Source organism: Folsomia candida, unplaced genomic scaffold (assembly GCF_002217175.1).
Source record: "Folsomia candida strain VU population unplaced genomic scaffold, ASM221717v1 Fcan01_Sc024, whole genome shotgun sequence".
In the NCBI taxonomy this organism is placed as follows: domain Eukaryota; kingdom Metazoa; phylum Arthropoda; class Collembola; order Entomobryomorpha; family Isotomidae; genus Folsomia; species Folsomia candida.
In genome coordinates, this window is record NW_019091216.1 from 222,951 (window position 1) to 247,185 (window position 24,235).

General features: G+C 34.8%; 2 protein-coding genes and 1 long non-coding RNA gene across 4 annotated transcripts in view; 1 reads left to right on the forward strand and 2 right to left on the reverse strand.

Moving 5' to 3' along the window:
• The window catches only part of LOC118438690, a 29,389-nt gene extending 24,783 nt beyond the window's left edge, over positions 1-4,606 (forward strand). Inside the window, exons 6-12 of one of the 2 annotated variants that reach the window (XM_035859274.1) lie at positions 90-282; positions 1,027-1,307; positions 1,890-2,030; positions 2,104-2,272; positions 3,596-3,678; positions 3,743-3,886; positions 3,993-4,606. In XM_035859274.1, the coding sequence (XP_035715167.1) occupies positions 90-282; positions 1,027-1,307; positions 1,890-2,030; positions 2,104-2,272; positions 3,596-3,678; positions 3,743-3,844 (969 nt within the window). In that variant the 3' untranslated portion in view covers positions 3,845-3,886; positions 3,993-4,606. Of the gene's footprint in view, positions 1-89; positions 283-1,026; positions 1,308-1,889; positions 2,031-2,103; positions 2,273-3,595; positions 3,679-3,742; positions 3,951-3,992 lie in introns of those variants that run through there. The other variant, XM_035859273.1, reaches the window with a different exon arrangement.
• Positions 4,607-9,073: 4,467 nt separating this feature from the next.
• On the reverse strand, positions 9,074-16,719 carry LOC110859110 (UBX domain-containing protein 6). The gene is made up of 10 exons (XM_022107981.2): positions 16,544-16,719; positions 15,769-16,021; positions 15,053-15,282; positions 14,205-14,263; positions 13,770-14,130; positions 13,168-13,353; positions 12,511-12,650; positions 12,182-12,442; positions 11,154-11,441; positions 9,074-10,202 (listed from the first exon to the last, which is right to left on the reverse strand). The coding sequence occupies exons 2-10, from the start codon at positions 16,017-16,019 to the stop codon at positions 9,936-9,938; spliced, it is 2,043 nt and encodes a 680-aa protein (XP_021963673.2). The 5' UTR covers positions 16,020-16,021; positions 16,544-16,719; the 3' UTR covers positions 9,074-9,935.
• Positions 16,720-19,257: 2,538 nt separating this feature from the next.
• On the reverse strand, positions 19,258-22,492 carry LOC118438683. The gene is made up of 3 exons (XR_004836990.1): positions 22,479-22,492; positions 20,681-20,683; positions 19,258-19,403 (listed from the first exon to the last, which is right to left on the reverse strand). It is a non-coding gene; the product is annotated as an uncharacterized LOC118438683 (long non-coding RNA).
• Positions 22,493-24,235: the final 1,743 nt, after the last annotated feature.

The following is a 24,235-nucleotide window of genomic DNA, read 5'->3' on the forward strand; positions in this document are numbered from 1 at the left end:
TCGTTTTTTTTCATAAATATAAACCATTTCCAATCACATAAACTGTCAATACCTCATTAGTTTGTCACATTTACCTTGATTTTATGAAGGGCGTCCAAATCGAGTACGTCACCCTGAATAGGAACGCCTTGGCAAATTGCACTTTCATTCCGGAAGGAACGTTTGCAATTTCAAAATGCAAACCCTTCCATAAATCAACACAAATCCAGTCACGATTAGAACAGCAATGCAACGAAGATGGAAAATGGAGTGACGCAAACGTCAAAATGCAGTGTGAACCAGGTAATTAATTAATTAGTAATTAATTATTATTTATTTTAATTGTAATTAAGTATTTATGTTGCTAATTAATTATTAATCAATTATTAGCCAATTATAAATTAATTATTAATTAACTCTACCTTATACTAACCATTCCGTCGATCTAATTTTTATGTCAGATTATTGCTAATGATTGATTTATTTGTTTTCGACTTTAATCTAATCCATAATATGTTTTAAATTCCGTATTTTTCATAAATATCCAAATTTCGTAAATATCTTAAAAAAAAAACTTTGCCAATGTTTCGGAGATATTAGGCAAAAAAATTACGTTACCAAAATTTTACGAATAAATAATCAATTAGTAATAATAACAATATGATATAAATATATGTAAATGCTCGAATTTCTGACTTAATTTTGGAAATGAATGTCTAAAACTCTCATTTTTGCAATATTCGTGAAAACAGTTTGCCATTTTCTTCCTAAATCCATCAAATATTGTAAAAGTTTAAAAAATATATATGCAAATTTTCCTATTTTTCCGATTTAAAAAATATTTTGTCAATTTTTCATAAATTTGTTAATTAATTTTCAAATAATACCTGCCGAAAATAAATGTTTTTCTGATTTTTTGTAAATAGTTTGAATTTTTTTGCATATATAAATACCGTGTTTTTTAAATCTCTGAAAATTAATATTTTCACCAATTTTTGCAAATAAATATTTTCACATTTTTCGTAAATCCATCGATTTTTTTTGCAGATTGTGGCATCATCAATGAAAAGATAACTTTCTCCGGGACAAATTTCACCAAAAACGACGCCATCGTCCTCCCGTGGCACACACTACTTTTCAACTTGGATCGTTCCACGCAAAAAATAAAATTTGCTTGTGGAGCTACCATAATTTCGACAAAATATTTAATCACTGCCGGCTCCTGCTTTGAGCCCAACGCGTCTCTCAAATCTTTCAAAGTTGTGGGCGCCGCGGTGGGAAAAAATTTCTCGGAAAATTTGAACCATGATCGACCCTTCATTACGGACGTAAATACTAAAATATTTGGGAATTTATTTTTTAAAATTCTGGACGTTCTTTCTTTATTAAAATTCTTTTCTAAATTTTTTAAAGATTTGCACTCGAGATTTTGACACTTTTTGAAGCAGGAGATTTCGAGTTCATAAAACCTTCAGCAAATTTGGAATTCGTCGAAACGGCTTTAAAAATTCACCCACTTGTCGTCCAGAATTTTCGTATATGACTTATCGCCAAAATTGTTAGCACATTTTAAATCATTTCTTCGCTCTGGGAATTTATTTTAAAATTCTGGACGACAAATTTGCCATCGATGAGTTGATTAATGGAATGGCGTTGAATTCTTTAACCCAGTTTCGACGAGTTCCAATTTTTCTGAAGGCTTCTTAAACTTGAGATCTTCTCCTTCAAAAAGTGTCAAAATCTGGAGTGCACATTTTTTTAAAATTGGAAACTCTCTGCTCTTCAAATTTATCATCCAGAATTTTAAAACAAATTCCCAAAGGCGAGAAAACTTTATAAATGTGCTGATTTTGGCGAAGCGCCATCGACTCCTAAGTTTTTGTATGAAAATTTGGAATCTTTTTATTCAGATTGACAACGTCTGGAGACCCGACGAATTTGACAGAAAATCCAGATCCGCCGATATCGCCCTCATCAAGCTCAAACGACCCTTACCGTTCGGTGCCTTGATTCGCCCCGCCTGTTTCCTAGATAAGTATAGCATCGATAATGTGAGCTAAATATTTAAAATGCGTGCCAAAATTTGTGCAAAAAATTTATGCAAATTAAAAACATTACTAACAGAAAATCGCCGCACTTCCGAACAACCCTTCCGAACCTTCGAGCCTGATTTCCTTTGCACAAACGGGTCTCCACATTCACAACTTCCCTTCCGTCGCAGAAATGGCATGTGTCACGAATACTTTTGGCGTCACGACGGCAGCCCAATTCCAATGCGTGGGGCACAAGCAGGGTACTAATTTCTAAATATGTCTCCTGTTTTACATATTTATTTTCAAATTTTTGAAATTTTAATTAGGTATTTAAACCTTCTTATACTTAAAATTAATAATAAAATATTGAAATAATATTTATACTATTATTTATATTTATTTTTAAAAAATTACAAAAATATTCGAGATTCAGACTAAAAATCAATTTCCGGAAAAATTCAAAATATTAAACCTTTCATTTTATTTCTGTTATTATTTGAAAAAAATGTATGTTCAAAAAATTTAAAATTCGTAAATTTTGCAGGGTTGGCCAAGATAATTTAACAAGATACAAGATATCAGATACAAGATACAAGATATATCTTTTATCTTGTATCTTGTGTAACGGAGTTTATCTTATCTTTTATCTTGTATCTGAACGTTTCGCAAAAGTATTTTGTATCTTGTATCTTGTATCTGGAGAATTTATTTCAACCGTATTTTATTTGAAATACTAGTCAAGATACAAGATACTTTTTTAGTGAAAAACCGGGAAACTTGCATATTTGGTAGTATTAAAACTTGGAATTATGAAGATTTAAAAACCTCAGTGTACAGCTTTGCCGAGCCGGACGCAAGGTTCGGTTGTATAACGTCGTAATATTTATTTATCCACAGTAAATAAACCTTCGCATGTTGGCAAATTTTGTCATTTGCATTATATTCCTAATTTGTACCACCATTAGAGCAATTATTCCAAATTTCAACTGAATATACTGGTAATAATAATTTCAGTTCCATAGAATAATTTAAAAAAATCAGCATGGGTCACCACAGATGAAATCCTCATATTTGTTTATAAATTGTAAATAGAGGGTGAGGACTTGCATTATAAATTACAATGCAAGTTATGAGTCTGTTCTATCATTATTAACAAGTTACTCGGCTTCAATACAAAAAATCAAGCGGTGCTTCGTTATTTCATGTTTCTTTGCAAGCTCAGAATAATTTATCTTGTATCTTGAAAAAATTATTTCAAATAAATATCTTTTATCTTGTATCTGGGATTACAGCAGATAAAATCTATCTTGTATTTTGTATCTTGTGTAACTATTTATTTGTATTTAGTATCTTGTATCTTAAGGTTTCGTTCAAATATTTTGTATCTTGTATCTTGTATCTTTGAAACAAAGTATCTTGGCCAACCCTGAAATTTTGTCACTATTTCGTCAATATTTGGATGTAAAACGATTTGTTAGAAAAATTATAGAGCTTGAATTTAAAAATTAATTACCTGCGAAATTGTAATTAATTAACCATTTTATGCAAACTTTATATGCAAATTACATAAAAAAAATTTCCAGGAAATTCTGTCCGACAAGTTGACACCGGAGGTGCATTCGTCACTCTGACCAAGACACGGTTTGGGTCCAGATATTCATTAAAGGTACAAAATACAGGGTGCGTAATAATGTTCATGTCATTATTTATTAACCACCCATTAAATTTAGGGAGTGATGAGCTACGAAGAAATCCAAGATTCCGAACCCATCAGTCATTTCACATCGGTGGAAAAGTATCGTGCCTGGATAGCGGAAATTATCGCGTATTAATTAATTAATTAATTAATTAATTAAATTTTAATTAATTTTATTGTAAGTCTTTACTCCCATAAAATAAAATCTATGTATTTTAATTATTCGTTAACAAAAAAAGGATGGAATATTCTTCAACCTCAATTATAAATTATTAAATGCATAGACCACAGAAGCCGTGGGGACATTTCCATTGGAAGGGGGGCAGATGATGAGGACATCAAATAATCATGGGGACATTTTCCCCACACTTCTGCGGCCATTGATCAAACGTGGTCTACTTATTTATTCATTTTCGACTTTTTAATCCCACAAGTTTTAAGCAAACTTTTGTAAATCTCAAATTATTTTCTCAAATTACAATTTTTGCCTCAATATTTTTAGGTTTTCAGAAATATAAATGCTTTAATCATTTATAAAAAATCCTCATTTTATTTAAAAAATTCCAATGTTTCTTGGAGAAAACGCTTCCTTTATAACAAAAATGGTACGCGATCTAGATTTTCATTTAAAATTTAATAAATCATAAATTAAATAAACGGCGTCTAATTATTAACAAATAATTCGAAAATATTTTTTTTGTAAAAAAAACTATTTTCACATGAATTACAATTACTACAACTTTTTACTCTTATCACATTAGCTCCACCGTGATAACTTCCCTTATCTTTCTGACTATATTAAGAGGTGAAATCCCTTTATGTCTTGTCTGTCCGTCCATCTGTGTCCATGATAAGTTTAGAACGGATTCGAATTTCGACATGAGGTTTTGGCCAACGTGTTTCTAATTTTTTTTATGTACGGATGAGTTCGAAGATCATAAGGTCATAAGGTCACGGCGCCAAGGTGATGACGCCAACGGTCAAAAATGTCGAATTTTTTATTTCGCCCTTTTTAGACGTAGTTTTGGGCGGAATTTCATTAATCAACCTGGTTTTGACGTGCCATGACCCATGACCGTGTGACCGTGTCGCTTCAACCGTTTGCTACATTTCGTTTGCAACGGTTTATTTATTCGTTTTCGGCTTTTTCATCTCACAAGTTTCGAAGTAGATGTGTTTTCAAACTTCCGTAAACTTTTTCTAAAATTCAAATTTTTGTCTCCGTATTTATAAGTTTTCATAAATATTCAGAACTACTTTAGAAATAATTCACGAATTTTTTACGAAATCACTTCGTTTATAAACAGAATCTTAATTACAAATATAAGAGAAAAACTGCACACAACCTGAATTGTTATAAATAAGAAAATAAATCAGTAAATAAATTAACAGCGTCTGATATCACCAAATAATAAAAAAGAATCTTAAAAAACGAGACGCAATTCTCATCTCACATAAATCATAAATAATCCTACAATTTTTTACTCTTATCATGTTTGGTCCACGGTGATAACTTGACTTATCTTATTTCTTATCTTATCTTCTTTTATTGTTTCGACTGACAATAACGTCGTGGAATTAAGTGTGAGAGATGATAACTTATCCGAATTATTGCCCCGCCCCCAACCCGACCAAACCCACCTAACCCCACGTGATACCCGTCCCCCCATAAATTTCCCTAATTCGCCACAAAATTTCCCCACTCCCCCCCAAAACCTCCCCACCTTTCTCCCCCCTCTCATCACCACCACCCCAATCACGACATAATTCAAGGTCACATAAAACACTACCCCCTCCACAAAAAACACGCCTCCCGCGGCCTCCACTCCGGCCCAAAATATTGTGAAAACTTTCAAAATCTTGCCTGCCAAATTATTCGCCAATCTAACAAAATCCATCTTCCCCTTCCCCCTTCCCCCGTCCCCCTCACTTTTTTTCACCCCACGCAATTCCCCCCGCTCAAAATACTCTTTCACATACCGAACCGACCCACTCTGTTGGAACAACTTCCCTAAATGCTGCGTAATTCCGGAGGTCGTTAACCCCACAAAAGTTGATAAAACGTCCCCCGCAAACGGCGTGTTGACCACGATCCAGATTTTTTCTTCGGTCAAAATTTGCTTCGACATCTGATACGAATCTGGACCCAGGGCGAGGATAAAGTACAATTTTGCGATGGCAATTTCACCCGAATTTCCGACAAAAATTGGCGACCCTTCTTTCCCCATGGAGTCGCGGATCGTCCCGATTAATCCGAATTTCTCCCAAGCGTGTTTCTCGATTGTTTCGAGAAGTCCGGAAAATCGAGAATTGTTTAATAAATAGCGATATTCGTGCGAATCGATGACGCTTTGGGAGTGGTTCGAAATGGCGAAAGTGGGAAAACTTGAGTTACTTAAGGCGGAGAAATCCTGCGGGGAAAAAGTCAGGGGTGGGTAAAATACTTGGCCAAAATGGACCGTATTTTGAGCCCCAGGGTTTGGATTTCCGGGGCTGTTAGCTGGCACCAGACCCACAAAATGACGAAAATCTACATCGAGAAGACCAAAATCTGACAAAAATACATCTAACTTCTGAAGAAATTAACTTTTTATCCCGGTCAAAATACACTATTTTCATAACTTTTAAAAAATTGACACTGATAGAAATTTAATTTCTTCAGAAAATCTGTATTTTTGCATGATTTTTGCCTTTTCCAAGTAGATTTTCGTCTCTTTGTAACTCTCTCCGGAAATCTAAACCCTAGATAGAACGGAGCTTAAAATACTCTGAATTTTGACCAAGTATTTTACCCACCTCTGGAAAATACAATTTTCTCGGCTTCGTCATCTGGCTGACAATCATTCCCTTAAAATCTTCGGACAGCAACATCCAAAATATTATCCAGGGGACGTAGAAGATTCGAAATTTGAGGTCGTGACCTAAACTAGAGGTCAAATTGGCCGGATGTGCCACCACCGGTCGGAAGAAGGAGGACAGGAAACAGTTCCACCTTTTCTGATCAATCCTCCTCATATATTTGGCGCAAAGGAAGGACATTCCCGCAATTATGAGAGCGACAAACGTGACATAAACCAGGACAAAGTTCATCGTCTTCGCCTACAAAAATCAGAGGTGGGTAAAATATTTTGTAAAAATACAGTATTTTGAGCTCCGTTCTTCCCAAGGTCTAGATTTTCGGGGCTGTTACACCCGAAAAAAGACAAAATTGACCCCGAAAATATTGGTTTTCTGACATTCAATCGCTGTCAAAATATTGTATTTTAAAAAAATCGGGAAAATAATTTAATTTTACCAGCAATGAAAACCTAAATTTCTTTAAAAAACCTAAATTTTCGCGTAAAATTTCATCCTTTACTGGGTATGCCAGCCCCAAACCCTGGGATAAGCTCGCATAATGCTAAATATTTCTACAAAATATTTTGCCCACCTCTGCCTCCAAAAATGTCGTACCTCCCGTCGCCGGCGTTGGAACTCCGATAAACTGGGCGGTAAAAGCTTCCCCGGAAAAATGTTTCCGAATTACGATCGGCCAGTTTAAATACCAGTAAAATAAGGAGTGCTGACTTCGGCTGAAAACCAGGTGGAAATCTCGACGGCGGGAACAAGGACCCCTGTTCGGAATCCCGTTTTGACCCACGCCCCATCTACACGAGAATAAGGTGCCATTGTATCGTTTTACGAACGTGTAAACGGCATGCGACGCGGCAGAGTTTAGCTTAAAGTTGGTGTGGCGAGAGTCGTCGTAGCCGTGGAGGGGAAAATCTGAATGAGAAAAGTGTTCCGCGTCTTGGTCAGAGTTTCCGACGAGGATTGGCAGCCTGGCAAAAAATAAAAAATAAAGTCATAACCAATAAAATTCCCAACTATTAATATAACATTATGGCCAGAAGGCGGATATATATTTACGAAAAATCGCTGAAATATGTAGTAATATTTAGAAACAAAATTATGAAATTGTTACGAAAAATAATAAAAATAAGGATTTTTGGAAACTTTTGAATTTCATTCTTCAGATTTTTTTGGTTGAGTTAGGTTAGGTTTTGGTTTTTGGTCCCTTTTTCAAATAATAGCGAGAATATTTATGTGCCTGAAAATCTAGAAATATGAATGACAATACGTGGAAATATTTTGAATCCGCCCTCTGGTTATATGACCTTTTGACCTACAAGATCTTCCCTTCTCATTCCTGTTATTCTAAAAATCTGATAACATAACTAAAAAAAACTTGACGCGTTCATATCCTAAACTCACCCATGCAAATTGGACCTCGATCCTTTCCCCCCTTCCTCCAGATCGGCGACCTTCTTCCACATACTGCACCCTTTATCAGGGTCACAATGAAACCAGCAAAACTTATGGATTTCATCCCCCCCAATGTCAAACCCTATTTTGGGATACACCTTAAACAAATTCGATTCATACATCACACTTTTACTATCCCCAGATTCCACTTCTTCCCCCAACGCTACCCCCACAAAGCAATCCTCGTACAGATTCATTAACCCGAATGGCGCCACGATTTGCACGGATTTTGTCAATTTGTGCAAAAAGGTTAAATTCTTGTATAAAATTAGGTTCGTTTTTCGCTCGGGTTGCATATGATGGAAACGGAACGTATCATTTCTTCGGATAAGTCGAGGGTTACTTAACTCCTTGGCGTGATAAATGGCCCACACTTTCGTCACTTGGACGAATGGAGACGCTAAATCTGCCAATTTTACAGGAATTTCTCTCTCCAAGAAAAAATGGGATATTAATTTGTCCAAAAAATCATAATCTTCCCCAGAAAATGATATCGACTCAAAATAAATTGTAATTCCGGGCACAAATTCGGGATATAGATCAAAAAATAATTCTACGTCGGCCAATTTGTCTGAAGAATCCACTGTTTGATGGAAAACTAAATAAAACACGGGGAAAAATTGCACGTGTTTTTGCCACATTTTGGCAATGTCACAATCATGGAATGAGATATACAGATACACTATACTAGGAAAAATTGCACGTTTTTTGGCCACATTTTTGCTTAAAGCGATCCCACAATAAGGACAAACTGAACCCTAAAACGGACCAATTCCACCAGTGAACTTGCGTAAAATACAAAAATATTGGCCAACTTATCGGAATGATTATCGGAAACTAAATAAAATACTGGGAAAAATTGAAAGTTTTTTTGCCACATTTTTGCTCATCCATGCATAAAGACAAACTGAATGTCTACAAAAACGGGAGTAAATTTAGCCATGAACTTGCCTAAATTTCATGAATTGTCGTCACTCCTTCGTCACTGGCAGACAATAAACGTGTTTTTCCTATTGTGTGAGGACATGATTTAATAATATGCAAACGACGACAAACAATGTTCCGGTTGAATGAATTTATTCTTATATCAGATTGAAATACATAACCCCATAATTTCAGCATTGTATCATTAATTCATCAACTATTTATCAAGAGAAAACTAACTTTCTCTTGCAATCAATTCATCAATACGAGTTCATGTTGTAAACACGTGCAAACTTTTTCTTACGTATTTTAATAGAATTAAATAGGCAGCCATATATGTGTGTGGATAGTTAATTGCACAATTTAACAAGGGTGGGCAAGATAGAGCAAATATTTTGAGCCCTGTTCCTCCCAAGGTTTAGATTTCCGAGGCTGTCACACCCACAAAAAGACTTCGAAAATCCACGTGGAGAAAGAAACAGTCACACGAAAATGCAGGTTTTGCGAAGAAATTAACTGTGAAAATACATCGTTTTCACGGTTTTTGACAGCGATAAAAAGTTAATTTCTTCACAAAACCTGCATTTTCGACTGATTATTGCCTTCCCCACGTATCTTTTCGTCTTTTTATGGGTATAACAGCCCCGGAAATCCAAACCCTGGGAACAACTGAGCCCAAAATAAATAGTAACGTACTTATATTTTGCCCACCTTTGCACTGAACTAAACAAATGTATAGAACTACATATATGTAAGATTGCTACCTCCAAGTTCACCCAGGTAATAGAAAGTACATACTTTTGTAACTTTGTACTAAATTTAGGACGATACATAATATCCACTGATTAAATATTTATGTAGGTAAATATGTATCAAAATATATCTATCTATCTCATTTGCATAGAAAATGTTTGTATTCAAAGGTAGCAAATTATGTATTCGATCGAGCAACTAACTAAACTACTCCTATTTTTTGTAGAATTTTTCTATAATTATTGTTACAACATCTCCCATTTCATGAGCAGATCTGGATTGAGATAGGAAACTTCGCCAGACATGAGGGCTTCCGGAGTGTGCTCCAATTTGAACATGAGCACCGACGAAGGCAGCAATTTCAATTCGGAGAGTCGCGTCTCCATGTCGAACTTGTTGAGCGTTTCTCCACCGGGTTGAATTAGGTCAAACTCTTCAAGTTCGGCAGACACTAAGTATTTCCTGACAAACTTGAATAGGCTGGAGAGCTTATCTGATGCGCTGAAAGTTCCCTGAAAAGAATAACAAACAAAAAATGGTGAAATAAACTTGCAATCTTCACAGGGAGGTTATCTACAGTATTTACGAAGAAAAACGTCAAAATGTTTACAGAATATTTAATTAAAAAAATCATAAAAATAGATATTTTCATAAACTTTGCATTTCTGAGTTTAATCCTGTATTTTTATGGTTGAATTTCCTCGAGTAAAAAAAATCGTATCTGATCGTTGAAATATAAATATTTACGAAATATGTAAAAACGCCAAAACATTTACAGAATATTTAATAATAAAAAAATCATAAAAATAGATATTTTCATAAACTTTGCATTTCTGAGTTTAATCCTGTATTTTTATGGTCCAATTTCCTCGAGTAAAAAAAATCATCTCTAACCCTTGAAATATTTACAAAATTTGTGAAAAATATGTAAAAGATTTACGTATTTTGAAATAGTAGCGGAAATATTTATATTTCTGAAAACCTAGAAATCTGCGTGAATATGTAAAAAAATTTGAAATTTTTGTCATCCGTAAAAGTTAAGGAACACACCCACAATGTTCGACCGTCGGTCGTGATCAAATGAAAAAGTTGAAAATAAATACATAACTGCCTTCTGATTATTTAGGATAAAAAAGTTATTTTAAATAACTTGTTTATCTTAACAGAGCTTTTTAATTACTCACATTTCTAATTAATTAGTAATTGATAATTAGAAGGAAAATATTTTGTCTAATTAATTTGTAATTAGTAATTAAACTCAGGTTGCCAATTAAGCCAATTAATTAGCTAATTAATTACAACATTGGCCAATTAATTGGTGATTTTTAGCGATTTTCTAATTAATTAGTAATTAAAATTAGCTTCGGTAGTACTAGTTAACGTTAATTAGTAATTAATAATTGGTTTAAATATGCTATTTAATTAGATAATTAATTAGAAAGCCCTGTTTGTCTACCACAAACCTGCAAAATTTTCGAGTCAGGAAACCGAATTCGCATCACGCCAAAACGGTAGATCCGCAGTTCTCTGGTTGCATCACGGTCGCGCATCGCTTTCGTCCGCAAGGTCAATTCACGCTCGACAGTTTCAGTCTTTAATTGCTGTTCACGTTTGACTTCTTCCTTGCTGAGGGTGTAAAATTCATCGGGAAGCTCGCTTTTAATCGCGACCTGTTGAGCTCGAAGGACTTGGACGTTTCTATCCAGTTCTGGCTTGATGGGAACGGTACTTTTGAGCAAGTCTCGGAGCACCTGGAACAAAAATTGGACAGAGTTGAATTTAAGTCTTAAAAGTATTTATTCTGTTAAACGAAATTGTTAATATTGAAAATTTAATTAATTTTGTAATCGTGTAATTTCTGTCGATTTTGCGAATTTAATGCATCATTACAGCTTAAAACTTTTTATATACTTTTTATATATTTACGTAATTTTTACATGTATGCAAATATTGAGGGCTCTTACTCAGAGATATTATCAAAATGTGTTTTTTCCAAAAATATTGAATTTTTGACACACTTTTTTTTGCAAAATGTCGTTCCAACAAATTTTTAAAATTATTTTCGAGTAATATTTGCTAACTGGGTCAAATTTAAGGGCGAATTTGCCCCAGGATTCGATGCCTCATCACCAAAAATCTGTACATTTGTAATCGTTTCTCCCCTCTGGGAATTTATTTTAAAATTCTGGACGTCAAATTTACAGTCAGTGAGTTGACTAATAAAATGACATCGAGTTTTTTAAGGGCAGTTTCGACGAGTTCTTCCAATTTTCTGAAGGTTTCTTAAACTTGAGATCTCCTCCTTCAAAAAGTGTCAAAATCTGGAGTGTGTATTTCTAAAAAAAATTGGCCACTCCCTCCTTTACAAATTTGTCGTCCAGAATTTTAAAATAAATTCCCAGAGCGGAGAAATGATTAAAAATATGCTGATTTTGACGATGAGTCTTCCTTTAAACATTGTAGAGAATAATTCCATTTTCTGCCTTATTACCATTAACTCCGGCCCAAAAGTGGTATCATCTTCCGGATTAAATTCCCAATAATATTCTTCCTCTTCATTAAAAGTGGATTTGTTCGGGAGCAATACTTTCTGGAAGGCGGCAGCCTTCAGAAATATCTCGCCGCCAAAGACGGGATGAATTTTCTCTTGAAAGGCCTGACTCAAACAGCGGATTTGTTGATACTTTAGTTCCGTCGGATTGTGGATTATCTTGTTTAATATGTTCCATAACGTGTCGATACAGGTGGTCACCTAGAAAAAATGGGAATATTTAACTACCTGGAAATTCAAAGGAGTTTTTTTCCATATTTCTGACCAACCCTCTCCAACGGCTTGTTGCACGAGTGAATCATTTGGCACGGAATTAGGTACTGGTCGGCTTCACTATTTTTTAACTGTTTCAATAAATATTCTCGGATTTTGTCATCAATCTCTGCTCTGGAGACGGGTGTGTGACACTCTAAATGTAAAAAAATACGACATATTTAGTTATTATTCGTCCTGAAAATATAGGTTTGACTTATCTACCACCACAAGTTACTCTGAAGTCGATAAGCTTACCGCCGCAACCACCACCACTATTTAATATTTTCATTTTTGCACTTCATTTTGACGTACAAATTACACAAATGAATTACCTATTTAAATATTTCAGATTTAAAGATATTTTACATAATTACAAAATCATATTAGAACTTTGTTTAATTACAAAATATTTAACGTACAAAACAAATTAGGTGAAACTTTGTGTAATTTGTACGTCTCTTTATAATAACATCATTTGTAATTACATAAAATTTCTTGTAATCTGAAATAAATAATTGACTTGTACAATTTAATTTGTACGGCAAAATGAGATGCGAATAGGGTAATTATTGATGCATGGTACTCGCTTATCGACTCCCCAGTAGTTTAACACGAGTGGTTTTTGTGATTCAGATAAGTCAAAGCAATATTGACACATAATTCCTTCCTACCAATTTCTGGACACCGGTAGAACACTCCTTGAACTGCATAGCACGCCGGATCAATGACTACGTGACCGTTCTCCGCTTTTTTACCGGCAGCATCACTGGAAGTACACGGCTGATTGTCATTAGTTGAATCTCCTCCACCGTTTTCGGATGTCTGTTGTTCTGCCTCCAATTCTTTACGGGCTTGTTCTAAATTACAAAATGCGCAAATTAGCATAAATATTTTACACAAAATTAGCGTGGGACTCGATTCATTACCAAAATCGGCACATTTTTATTCATTTCTCGGCTCTAGGAATTTAATCTAAAAATTCTGAACGACAAATTTGAAGAGCAGGGAGTTGCCAATTTTTTAAAAACACACACCCCAGTTTTTGACACTTTTTGAAAGAGGAAATCTTAAGGTTAAGAAGCCTTCAGAAAAATTGGAACTCGTCGAAACTGGCTTAAAAAACTCGACGCCATTCCATTAATCAACTCACTGACTACAAATTTGTCGCCCAGAATTTTAAAATAAGTTCCCAGAGCGGAAAAATGATTAAAAATTTGTTGATTTTAACAATTTTAGTGATAGTCGTACGTTAACCATTTTGATGTCAACAAACCTTTAATAAATGCGCATTGTCGCGACGCTAACAGCTCTTTTGAATCTACTTGAGGCTTCGTAGATTTTGCAAATCTTGCCAAAGCAGCCGCCGCAGCGGCGGAGGCGGCCTGGGACGCGGCAGATGGTTGACTTGGATTTCCTCCTCCACTCGGTAAATTTCCTGTCGATGATGATGACATCGATGCCGACGATGACTGATTTGTATTTGTACATGACGATGAAGCTACTGCGATTTGTACTTTGCTCGAAACACAAATTGCCGACGAAGGTCCGGCTTTAGGTTCGGAAGTATCCGTAAGTTTTCGCCCGGGTCCCAACGTCTTAAAAGTCTTTTCGGCATCTAGTTGGGCCACGTAGTTCTAAAGTAAAATGTAAATTGTCAGACTATTTTCGCCCCATAATTAATTAATAATTTTTTGTTAATGAATGTTACCGTAATCCCACCAGCAGCTTTCACCATTATTTCGACATTCTTTTTGGCCTCGTCGTCGCCTACAATTGAAATCATAATTTACAAATTAATCCTCCCACAAGTTTAAGACCTGGCAAAATACGTTATTAAAATAAGAGCCCCGTTCTCCCCAGGGTTTGGATTTCCGGGGGTGTTACACCCACAAAAAGACGAAAATCAACGTGGAGAAGGCAACAATCAGTCGGAAATACGGATTTTGTAAACCTTTTGTGTTTTTATCGCGGTCACGCACGCACAAATGCATTTTTAACATTGATAGAAAGTTAATTTCCTTTAAAAAAAATGTATTTTAATCCTGAAGACCGAAACCTTACATCTATCGCCAATTAAGTAATTAAAATTCGCCGTAATATTTTTTGGCGGTGTAAAATTCTTACAAATCTACGTGAAGACCACACTACCACAGTCGTCAAAGACGTCAAAGATTCTTTGAATTTCTTCACAAATCCCGTATTTTCGTACGACTGTTGCCTTCTCCACGTAGATTTGTAAGAATTTTACACCGCCAAAAAATATTACGGCGAATTTTAATTACTTAACTGACGATAGATGTAGGGTTTCGGTCTTCAGGATTAAAATACATTTTTTTAAAGGAAATTAACTTTGTATCAATGTAAAACATGCATTTGTGCGTGCGTGACCGCGATAAAAACACAAAAGGTTTACAAAATCTGTATTTCCGCCTGCCTGTTGCCTTCTTTTCGTCTTTTTGAGGGTGTAACAGCCCCCGAAATCCAAACCCTGGGAAGAATCCAGCTCAAAATACTGCATTTTGAACCCAAAGTATTTTCCCCACCGTAAAAACTCACCATTTTGCACGACCCATGACCTTATTTCATTAAAAACCGGGCTAGGTTGACCACTTCCCCCTTTCCGTTTTCCTCTTCCTTTGACTGGTGGGGGTCGTGGAGGGGGCACAGTTCCACCCGGGACGACTTCTTCATTGATTTTTGAATTACTTATATGTTCCGCAACCTGATTTCGGAGCGTTTTAAATCCCATTTCCACACTTGTTGCTTCATCGTGCAAAATCTTGGCTCTGCAAATAACCAAAAAATCATATGAATAATTAACTTTTTAAAGTTTACACAAAAATTATTATACTAAATATCGTAAAACTTCGAAATTTGCACAGAATTTCGGCCAATAAACCATCGTAAATTCCAAATTTGCAAAAGATCACGGTACATCGTCAAACTTTATAATTTATAAAATCGCGAATTCAAAACTTACAAAAATGCATGAAATCCTAAATTCTAAATATCGACAAACTTTGAAATTTACAAAATCGCGAATTCAAAGTTTACAAAAACTCGTAATTCTAAAGATCGTCAAACTTTCTAATTACAAAAACTTTCAGCCATCAAAACATTCACAAAATTTCATAAAATCCAATTCAAAATCTTGGTTCTACGAATCATAAAAAAAACAGTAATACAAATATTTCAAATTTACAAAAACTCCATTGTCCACCACCAAAAAATGTACAAAATTGAAAATTTTTATAAAATCTGACCACCCATACCTTTCAAGATACGTCAGTTTACACGATCCACACACAGAAATCCCCCACTCTGAGGGACTCCCATGTTTTATCAAGTTCCGTGCAATCAATTCGCTCGGAACGTTCAAAACTTTTTTGAGAATGAACATTAAATTTAATTCTTCATTGTGTCCCGTGCAAATTTCTGGTTCCTTGTCCTTGATAACCTCCACGTCGCATTTCTTCACCGTGCAAGGCTCCAGACAAATCAGGCAGCCACGGAATTCGCCCATTTCTGAGGAAATTTTAAAACGAGAAATTTGTTAATTTCAGAAATTTAAACCGTATTTAACTTAGAAACTAATTGACTAGTTAACTAATCAAATGACTAACTAAATCTCCAAATTATCAAATTTTAATTTGCACGAAAACTTTGTAAATCACAGAAATTTCAACCTTCAATTTACCAAATCCTCATACCGCATTTGCCTTTAAACTAACTGACTAATTAACTTACAAGATGACTAACTAAAATTCCACAGATCTCACTCATTACCAAATTTTGAGCACTTTTTTCTAAAAATTTGCAAATTTCAGAAATTTCAATCCTCAACTTATTAAATCCTCCTACCACATTTAACTTGAAATTAACTCATAACTGACTAACTAACTAACAAGATGATCAAGTAAATTCCACAGAATTCACACATTTTCAAATTTTAATTTAGAACTTACTTAATCTACAAATTAATTTCCCAATTTCAAAAATTTCAAGTTGAAATTTTCAACCTTCACACTTTTACGACATTTAACTTACCAACTAACACAAGATGACCAACTTTTCCACAAGTTAGTAACAATACGAATCCTTGCAAAAAATTCCTCCTCCTACATTTAATTAAATATCTTTACACTATGCAAACTATTGCAATTTGCAAAAACTGTGGAAGTGTGAACTGCAAAAATTTATTATTGTCAGACCAACTCGAATCCATGTAGCAAAATCAGCCGCAAGAACGTGAGGGGCAGTCGTAGATTGGTTCAAGCAAAGTTTTGCATGAAAATTTTGCAATTTTTCATGCTTTTCTCACCATTTTATTTTCTCCATTTTTCGAAAAAAGTTATTCGAAATTTCCTACTTACGAAATTACGAAAAACAATTACAGTATAAGGATTAGCCAGACCTTTAAATTAATTATGAATTAAAGATTTTACAAATATTTCTATCCGACGTGAAACTTTACAAGAAATAAATTTCATAAATTTCAATATCATCAGGAATGAAAATTTTTTACTTTTTCATTTATTTTCATACTTTTGCTGCTTTTCTAGACATTTATTTTTTCCTATTTTATGAAAATAATCATTCAAATTTAAATTTAACCCTTTCCTTCGTAACGATGGATATATCCGTCGCCGAATTTCGAACGTTGCTGCGGAACAATGGAAATATCCGTCGTCATAAACTTGGCGTTGTGACGGAACAGAGGATATTTCCATCCTAATTTTTAAGGCGTTGCGACGGAGCAACGGATTTATCCGTTGTCTCAAAATTCGGCATAGATACGGAAAGAAGGAAATATCCTTTCCTCTGGTCACTGACTTTATTGCGTAGCGAAGGATATTTCCTCTCATTGAAAAAAATATTTTTTCCATGGATTTACGCATTTTGAAAAAAATTCGATTTTTAGCCCGAGTCAGGGGCTATGTATGTATGCATGTACATGTTTTGTCCGGTGTGTCTCTGCCTGCCTGGTTATCAATAACTCTCGTAAATCTATCCTATCGACTTTAAATTTTTACTATTACTTTGCCATTTTTAATTTTCCAAAATTTCAAGTTGATAGAATAAGATTCACGAAGGGCAAGACGCAAGACGGACGGATGGACAACACAGGTACATAAGTCCTGGGTCGGGCTGAAATGTCTCCATGATTACGTCATATTTGAAATGAAATGCCTCCACAGAAAGTTGAATAATTTTGGAATTATATCCATGGAACATATCACTAAAATTTACATTTGCTCCGTGATATAGCTTTGGTAATTAAAAAATTGCTACGCCAACCTGTGGTTGCGAGGCGTTGCTATTCCGCAGCAACGGGATATTTTTGAGAATTCTCTTACGAAGGAAAAGGTTAAGAAATTATGAAAAACAATTCAAGATCAGACTACTTGATCTTTAAATTGATTGCGTATTTAAAATTTTACAAATATTTCTATCCGACGTGAAACTTTACAAAAAATGAATTTCAAAAATTTTCATGTTCTTGAGCATCGAAACTTTGTAATTTTTCATTTACAGATATTCTCATATTGTTGTTTATCGATCAATAAATTTCCTTAAAATTCATTACAAATTTCAATTTACGTAATTACGAAAAGCAATTAAAGTATGATGTTCCGACGATCTTTAAACTAATTGCAGATATAAAATTTTACAAATATTTCTCTCCGACGTGAAACTTCACAAAAAATGAATTTCATAAGTTTCAATTATCTTAGATATGAAAATTACCTCGGGTAATAAAATCCTATAATTTTGCATTTATTTTCATACTTTAGCTCATCTACAATTTTATTTTTTCAAAATTCTTAAAATCATAAAAATTTTAATTTACGAAATTATGAAAACATATATCATCATTGGAGTAATAACGCATTTAAAATTTTACAAATATTTCTATCCCACGTCAAACTTTGAAGTTCATAAATATCAATTTTCTATTCATTCCTCGAGTAAAAATTACTCCAAAAAATTAGCAAAATTTACATTTTAGTGTAATTATGTAAAATTATGGATTGATTATCTCGGATACGAAAATCCTATACTTTTTCATTTATTTACACAGTGTCAATAAGATTTAAATTTACGAAATTTAAAAAAAAACAATTTCATTCCGGAATTCAAATTATCTTCAAGTCAAATTGTTAATTTAAATTTTTTCAGATATTTCTCTTCGGCGTGAAACTTTACAAAAATTAAATTCATAAATATGAATTTTCTCGGGTAGGAAAATCTTGTAATTTTTGATCTATTTATTCTATCAGTTTTTCAATATTTTCCACATTTTTGTAATTATTTGACGAAATTTGACAAAATTAAAAAAAAATAAAGTACCTTGTCGAGTTAATCTTTGAGGTACTTACTTAATTAAAATGTTACAAATATTTCTCTCCGACATGAAACTTTCTAAAAAAAAATATTTTCATAAATATCAATTTTCTCTACTCCTGTATTCGATTAAAAATTTCTCCAAAAAAATCTATGCAATCTTGCAATTTGAATTTATTTCATACTCTAATTTAATGAATGTGAAGAAATTTTCCCATTTTTTAAGTCATTCAAAATTTTAATTCACGAAATTACGAAAAATAACTAATTTTTTCAATCTTTAAAATCCTTACGATGTATCACTTTACAAATCTTTCTCCTCGACGCGAAACTCTAGAAAACATAATTGTATAAATAGGGAGTAAGGACGAGGATGAGACTCACTGTAAACTGTAGAATCCGGATTTAAAGGCCAATGGTCAACGTTTCGAACCTTCGTTCTTCTTCAGGACCGGAGGGAGAATTTTTGGTGACTGCTCACGGGAAGAACCAATGTGAGTGTGAAGGAATGGGGATAGGAAGGATGGAAAGGAAGACTGCCAGACCACGTGGGCGTAGCAGTCTTCCTTTCCATCCTTCCTATCCCCATTCCTTCACACTCACATTTCACTCGCACATTTTACCAATTATTATCCTCAATTTTTGTGCATCCCTTTTTTCAAAATTTCTCGACAATGGCCACCCAATCCCAAATATTCAATAAATTCCTCTGTTCAATTAACTCTTACCCTTTCTCCATTATTGAACTCGCAAAGTCCTACTTTAATTTGCTTTTAAAGAAATGTCGTCTCTCCTCTCATATTCAATTTTTACGTCGTTGTTTTTCTAAAAAAGTCATTCCAATTGGGTTTCAACTAAAATTTAGTCCCGGTTTCGTTCCTACTGCGAATGAAAAACACCTGTTAGGTAAATGTTTACGTAATGCGTCTTTTTCTTTAATTGATTTGACTCTACAACATTCAATTGAGCAAAATATCGTACTCTCTTCACAAATTTATGACTCTCGTGGTAATTTGAGGAGACATGCCTCACCAAGCACTTATGGTAGAATTGTAGATCTTGCCCGGTATTTTAATAATCGTTATTTTAATGTTCTTTTGAGCAGGAAGGAGTCCAAGTTTAACAAAATTTGTCCTCCTAGCTCAACTTCACCCCTTTTGACACCCGCCCCCAATTTTTCATCCGATAAAGCCGTCGTGACTATTCCCTCCGATTTAATTATTTCGCCAGATGAGAAATCTTTGCTTACTCGTGGTCTCAGTTTCTCTCCGACCCCTGAAAAGTCTAATTTATTTGATTTGCACAGAGACCATGAACATTTTTTCCGCCGCCTGCGCCTTCAGTGTTATTTTGGTTCTTCCTCCTCCAACTCGTCCCCTGATTCTAGTCTGTCAAACTCTGAATTAATTATTAATTCGGTCGCCCCCAAAAAGAGTGCCTGGACTCCTCCTCCAAATCAAATCCCTGAATTAGAATATTTTATTAATACTTGTCGAGCCGCCCTTCCCGACAACGGTTCTTTTTTCAAATCTAAACATTCTAACCTCTCATCCAACGAACTTTCAGCCATTAATAGTCTTACTTCCCGTAACGACATTGTTATCCGAAAAGCGGACAAGGGTGGCTCAGTAGTCGTTTGGTCACGTGACCTATACATAGCTGAGGCTCTCTCCCAACTTAGTAATTCTTCATTTTATTGTAAACTTGACCACGATCCAACTCCCATTTATCAAAAACAAGTGTCTAAAACAGTCGGTGATTATGTTGGCAGTGGCGAGCTTCCCCTAATAGCTCAACGTTTGATTGAAAAGTCCCCTCGCTGTTCCCAATTTTATTTACTACCTAAAATCCACAAAGTTGGTAACCCCGGTCGGCCAATCGTGTCGACAGTTTCATGTCCCACTTCTTTAATTTCAGCTTTCGTTGACTCCGTTTTACATCCCATTATCGCGCAAACCCCGTCGTATCTTAAGGACACGACGGATTTGCTGTGTTTTCTGAAAGATTTTTCCTTCCCCCTTGACCCACATAATAACTCAACTTTCCTTGTTACTTCGGATGTGACCCAGCTTTACACGGTCATTCCCCATGCTGATGGCCTGACAGCCGCCAAATTCTTTTTTGACTCCCGACCTGAAAACGATCCCCCTTCCCACGTTTTGATACGTTTATTAGAATTAGTCCTCACTTTAAATGCTTTCGAGTTCAATTCAGAATTTTACTCCCAAACTTCCGGCGTGGCTATGGGCACGAAAGTTGGTCCAAGCTATGCATGTTTTTTTCTTGCGTATCAGGAGAAATTATTCTTTGAAATTTATGTTGGTCCCCTTCCCCTTGTATACAAACGCTTTATTGACGATATTTTAATGTTCTTTCAAGCCACTGAAAGCGAAATTCATACTTTTTTAAATGCTTTCTCAGTTTGGCACCCCTCCTTAAATATGACAACAATATGTCCCCGACCTCTGTTTCCTTCCTTGATCTTACACTTAGCATTGATTCATTTAGAATCAAAACCTCAATTTTTTATAAGCCCACTGATTCCCATTCATATCTTCCGTACAACTCGTGTCATCCCAAACACATTCTAGATAGTATTCCCTTTTCACAGTTTCTACGATTAAAACGCATCTGTAGCGATGATAACGATTTTTTTACCCAAAGTTCTAAAATGCTCCAATTTTTTCTAAATCGTAGTTATCCAGCCGAGCTTTTACATAATGCCCTAAATAAGGTCACAAACTTGTCCCGAGATCATTTATTGACCCCTAATAATAAATCTGCTGGCGAGGTCTTACCGTTGGTTGTTGGCTATTCTCCTCAAATTACTTCTGTGGTTACAAAAACTAAATCGTTATTCAATTCAATTCTTTCCCGTAATAAAAATTTCCCATCTAAACCTATTGTTGCTTATCGCCGTGCCCCTAATTTGCAAAACCTTCTCGTACGATCCAAGTTACAACCTATTCGTGACCCAATCAGCAACGTTACTAATTTTGGCACTTTTCCGTGCAATCGCCCACGGTGTAAAACCTGCACTCATGTCCTTAAACGTCCTTCTTTAAAAATTAAAACGATTAATTTTGAAATTAAGTCTCTTTTTACTTGTACTAGCTCCTGCCTAATTTACGCTATCACTTGTAACAAATGCCTTGATGTAATATATATTGGTCAGACTCTTCGTAAACTGGCCGATCGCTTTCGTGAACATTTGCTTTCTATTCGTAATGATTCTCACACTACTGTTTCCGATCACTTTGTCCATAATCACAGTGAGAATGATATCATGATCACTGCTTTGGTAAATGCACCCTCAGATGAGAAGGCTCGCCTGACACTTGAGAATAAAATCATTTTTCATTTCAAGGCCAACAAACCTCCTGGTTTGAATGTCAATTTTAGTTTTCTTTTAAAGTAATCTTTGTGAGTTCAATATACCCTCAGGGCGGTTTTTAATTGCCGACGGGTGTCTGGGCGACCCCGAGGTACCTGAGCCTAGACTGCTACGCCCACGTGGTCTGGCAGTCTTCCTTTCCATCCTTCCTATCCCCATTCCTTCACACTCACATTGGTTCTTCCCGTGAGCAGTCACCAAAAATTCTCCCTCCGGTCCTGAAGAAGAACGAAGGTTCGAAACGTTGACCATTGGCCTTTAAATCCGGATTCTACAGTTTACAGTGAGTCTCATCCTCGTCCTTACTCCTTATTATACTCACTCGCACATTTTACCAATAATTGTATAAATATCAATTTTCTAAAACTCCTCAATTCCAGTCAAAATAACTCTTAATAAATTTCCATGTACATGTATTAAAGTTTTAACTGAATGTATAAAACTAGTATGAAAATTTTGTAATTTGCAGTTTTTTCATATTGTTGCTTATCTATAAATTTTATTTTCCCCAGTTTTCAAAAATCATCGAAAGAATTTAAATTAATTAAATTATTAAAGACGAATACACTTCCCCCAGATTAATGATCTTTTAAGTAGTTACTGATTTAAAATAATACAAATATTTCTATTCGACGCCAACCATTTACTAAAACTATTAACAAAAACAATTTATAAAAAAAAACTTTCTTTCATAAATAAAGCAACGGCAGCAGTAGCCAACGTAAATGCAATTACTCGTCGTGCTCGCGTCCCCGTCCTCAACACCCACTCAAAACTATTTAACGCTCTAGTCAAAACAGTTCTACTTTACGCAGCTCCAGTTTGGTCTCTAAATTTTACAGAACAGTTAGAAACGTTCCAAAATAAATACTATAAAAAGCTACTGAATCTTCCAATGTGCACACCAGGTTACGCCCTTCGGCTCGAGACTGCCATGACCCCCATCATCACACAAATAATCAAGCATTCCCTAAAATTCCTTGCTAAATTGCTCAATCGAGAGGCGGATTCATTCCTGGGTGAATGCATACGATATCAACTACGCTGGGGAAGGAGATCAATCACAAAACACAACTGGGCGCAAAAACTCAATGAATTACTAAAGAAACACAACACCGGGATAGATATCTTCTTATCGGATATCAAGGAGCTACCATCACTCATCCAAAAATCCCTGAAAGGAATACTAGAGAAAATTACTAATGACACCACTTCCAGTGATATCACGCGCTTAAAATGTTCCACATTTATCCCACACACTGATATCTTCCTCCATCACGGTCAACCAGAACCATACTTAACTATGGATTTACCAATCACGACATGTAGACTAATTGCCCAACTCCGAGTGTCCCTATTCTCTATAAGGTTATCAAACAAAAGAATTCGATTCGATAAATGCCCACTATGTAGTTATGAGTGCTCCACTGTTCACCACTTATTGTTCAAATGTAATATAACTAAACCTATCGTACAACAATTCTTACGCAAATTCTTATCTAGTTCGTCTACATCTTTCCACGCTATGTACAACGATAATTATAATAACACAGAATTCTACAAAAATATATTAATGACCTTTGTACACATTTTTAAACTTTTCGACTTATGTAATTATTTTAGCGAAATACCTTAAATTATAAATGTAATGCAATATTTTCCTATGTATGATGAGGGCCAAAGGCCATATGTTATTTAATAAATTGATTGATTGATTGATATATCTGTGGTATTAACCACTAATTTTAAAATTTAAAAATGTTACTCTCCGACGTCAAACTGTTGTATAAAAAGCTTTATTTCACAAATATTAATTTTCTAAAACTCTCCTCGTTTATATTTGATTAAAAATTAATTCAAAAAATCTGTAAAATTTGAATCTTTATGGAATTGAGTGAAATGAAGTGTAAACCCGCAAATTGTTTTAATCACTCAATTTAATTTAATCAATCAATTTAACGTTATCAATTTTTTAAAAAAGTTCATTACAAATTCCAACT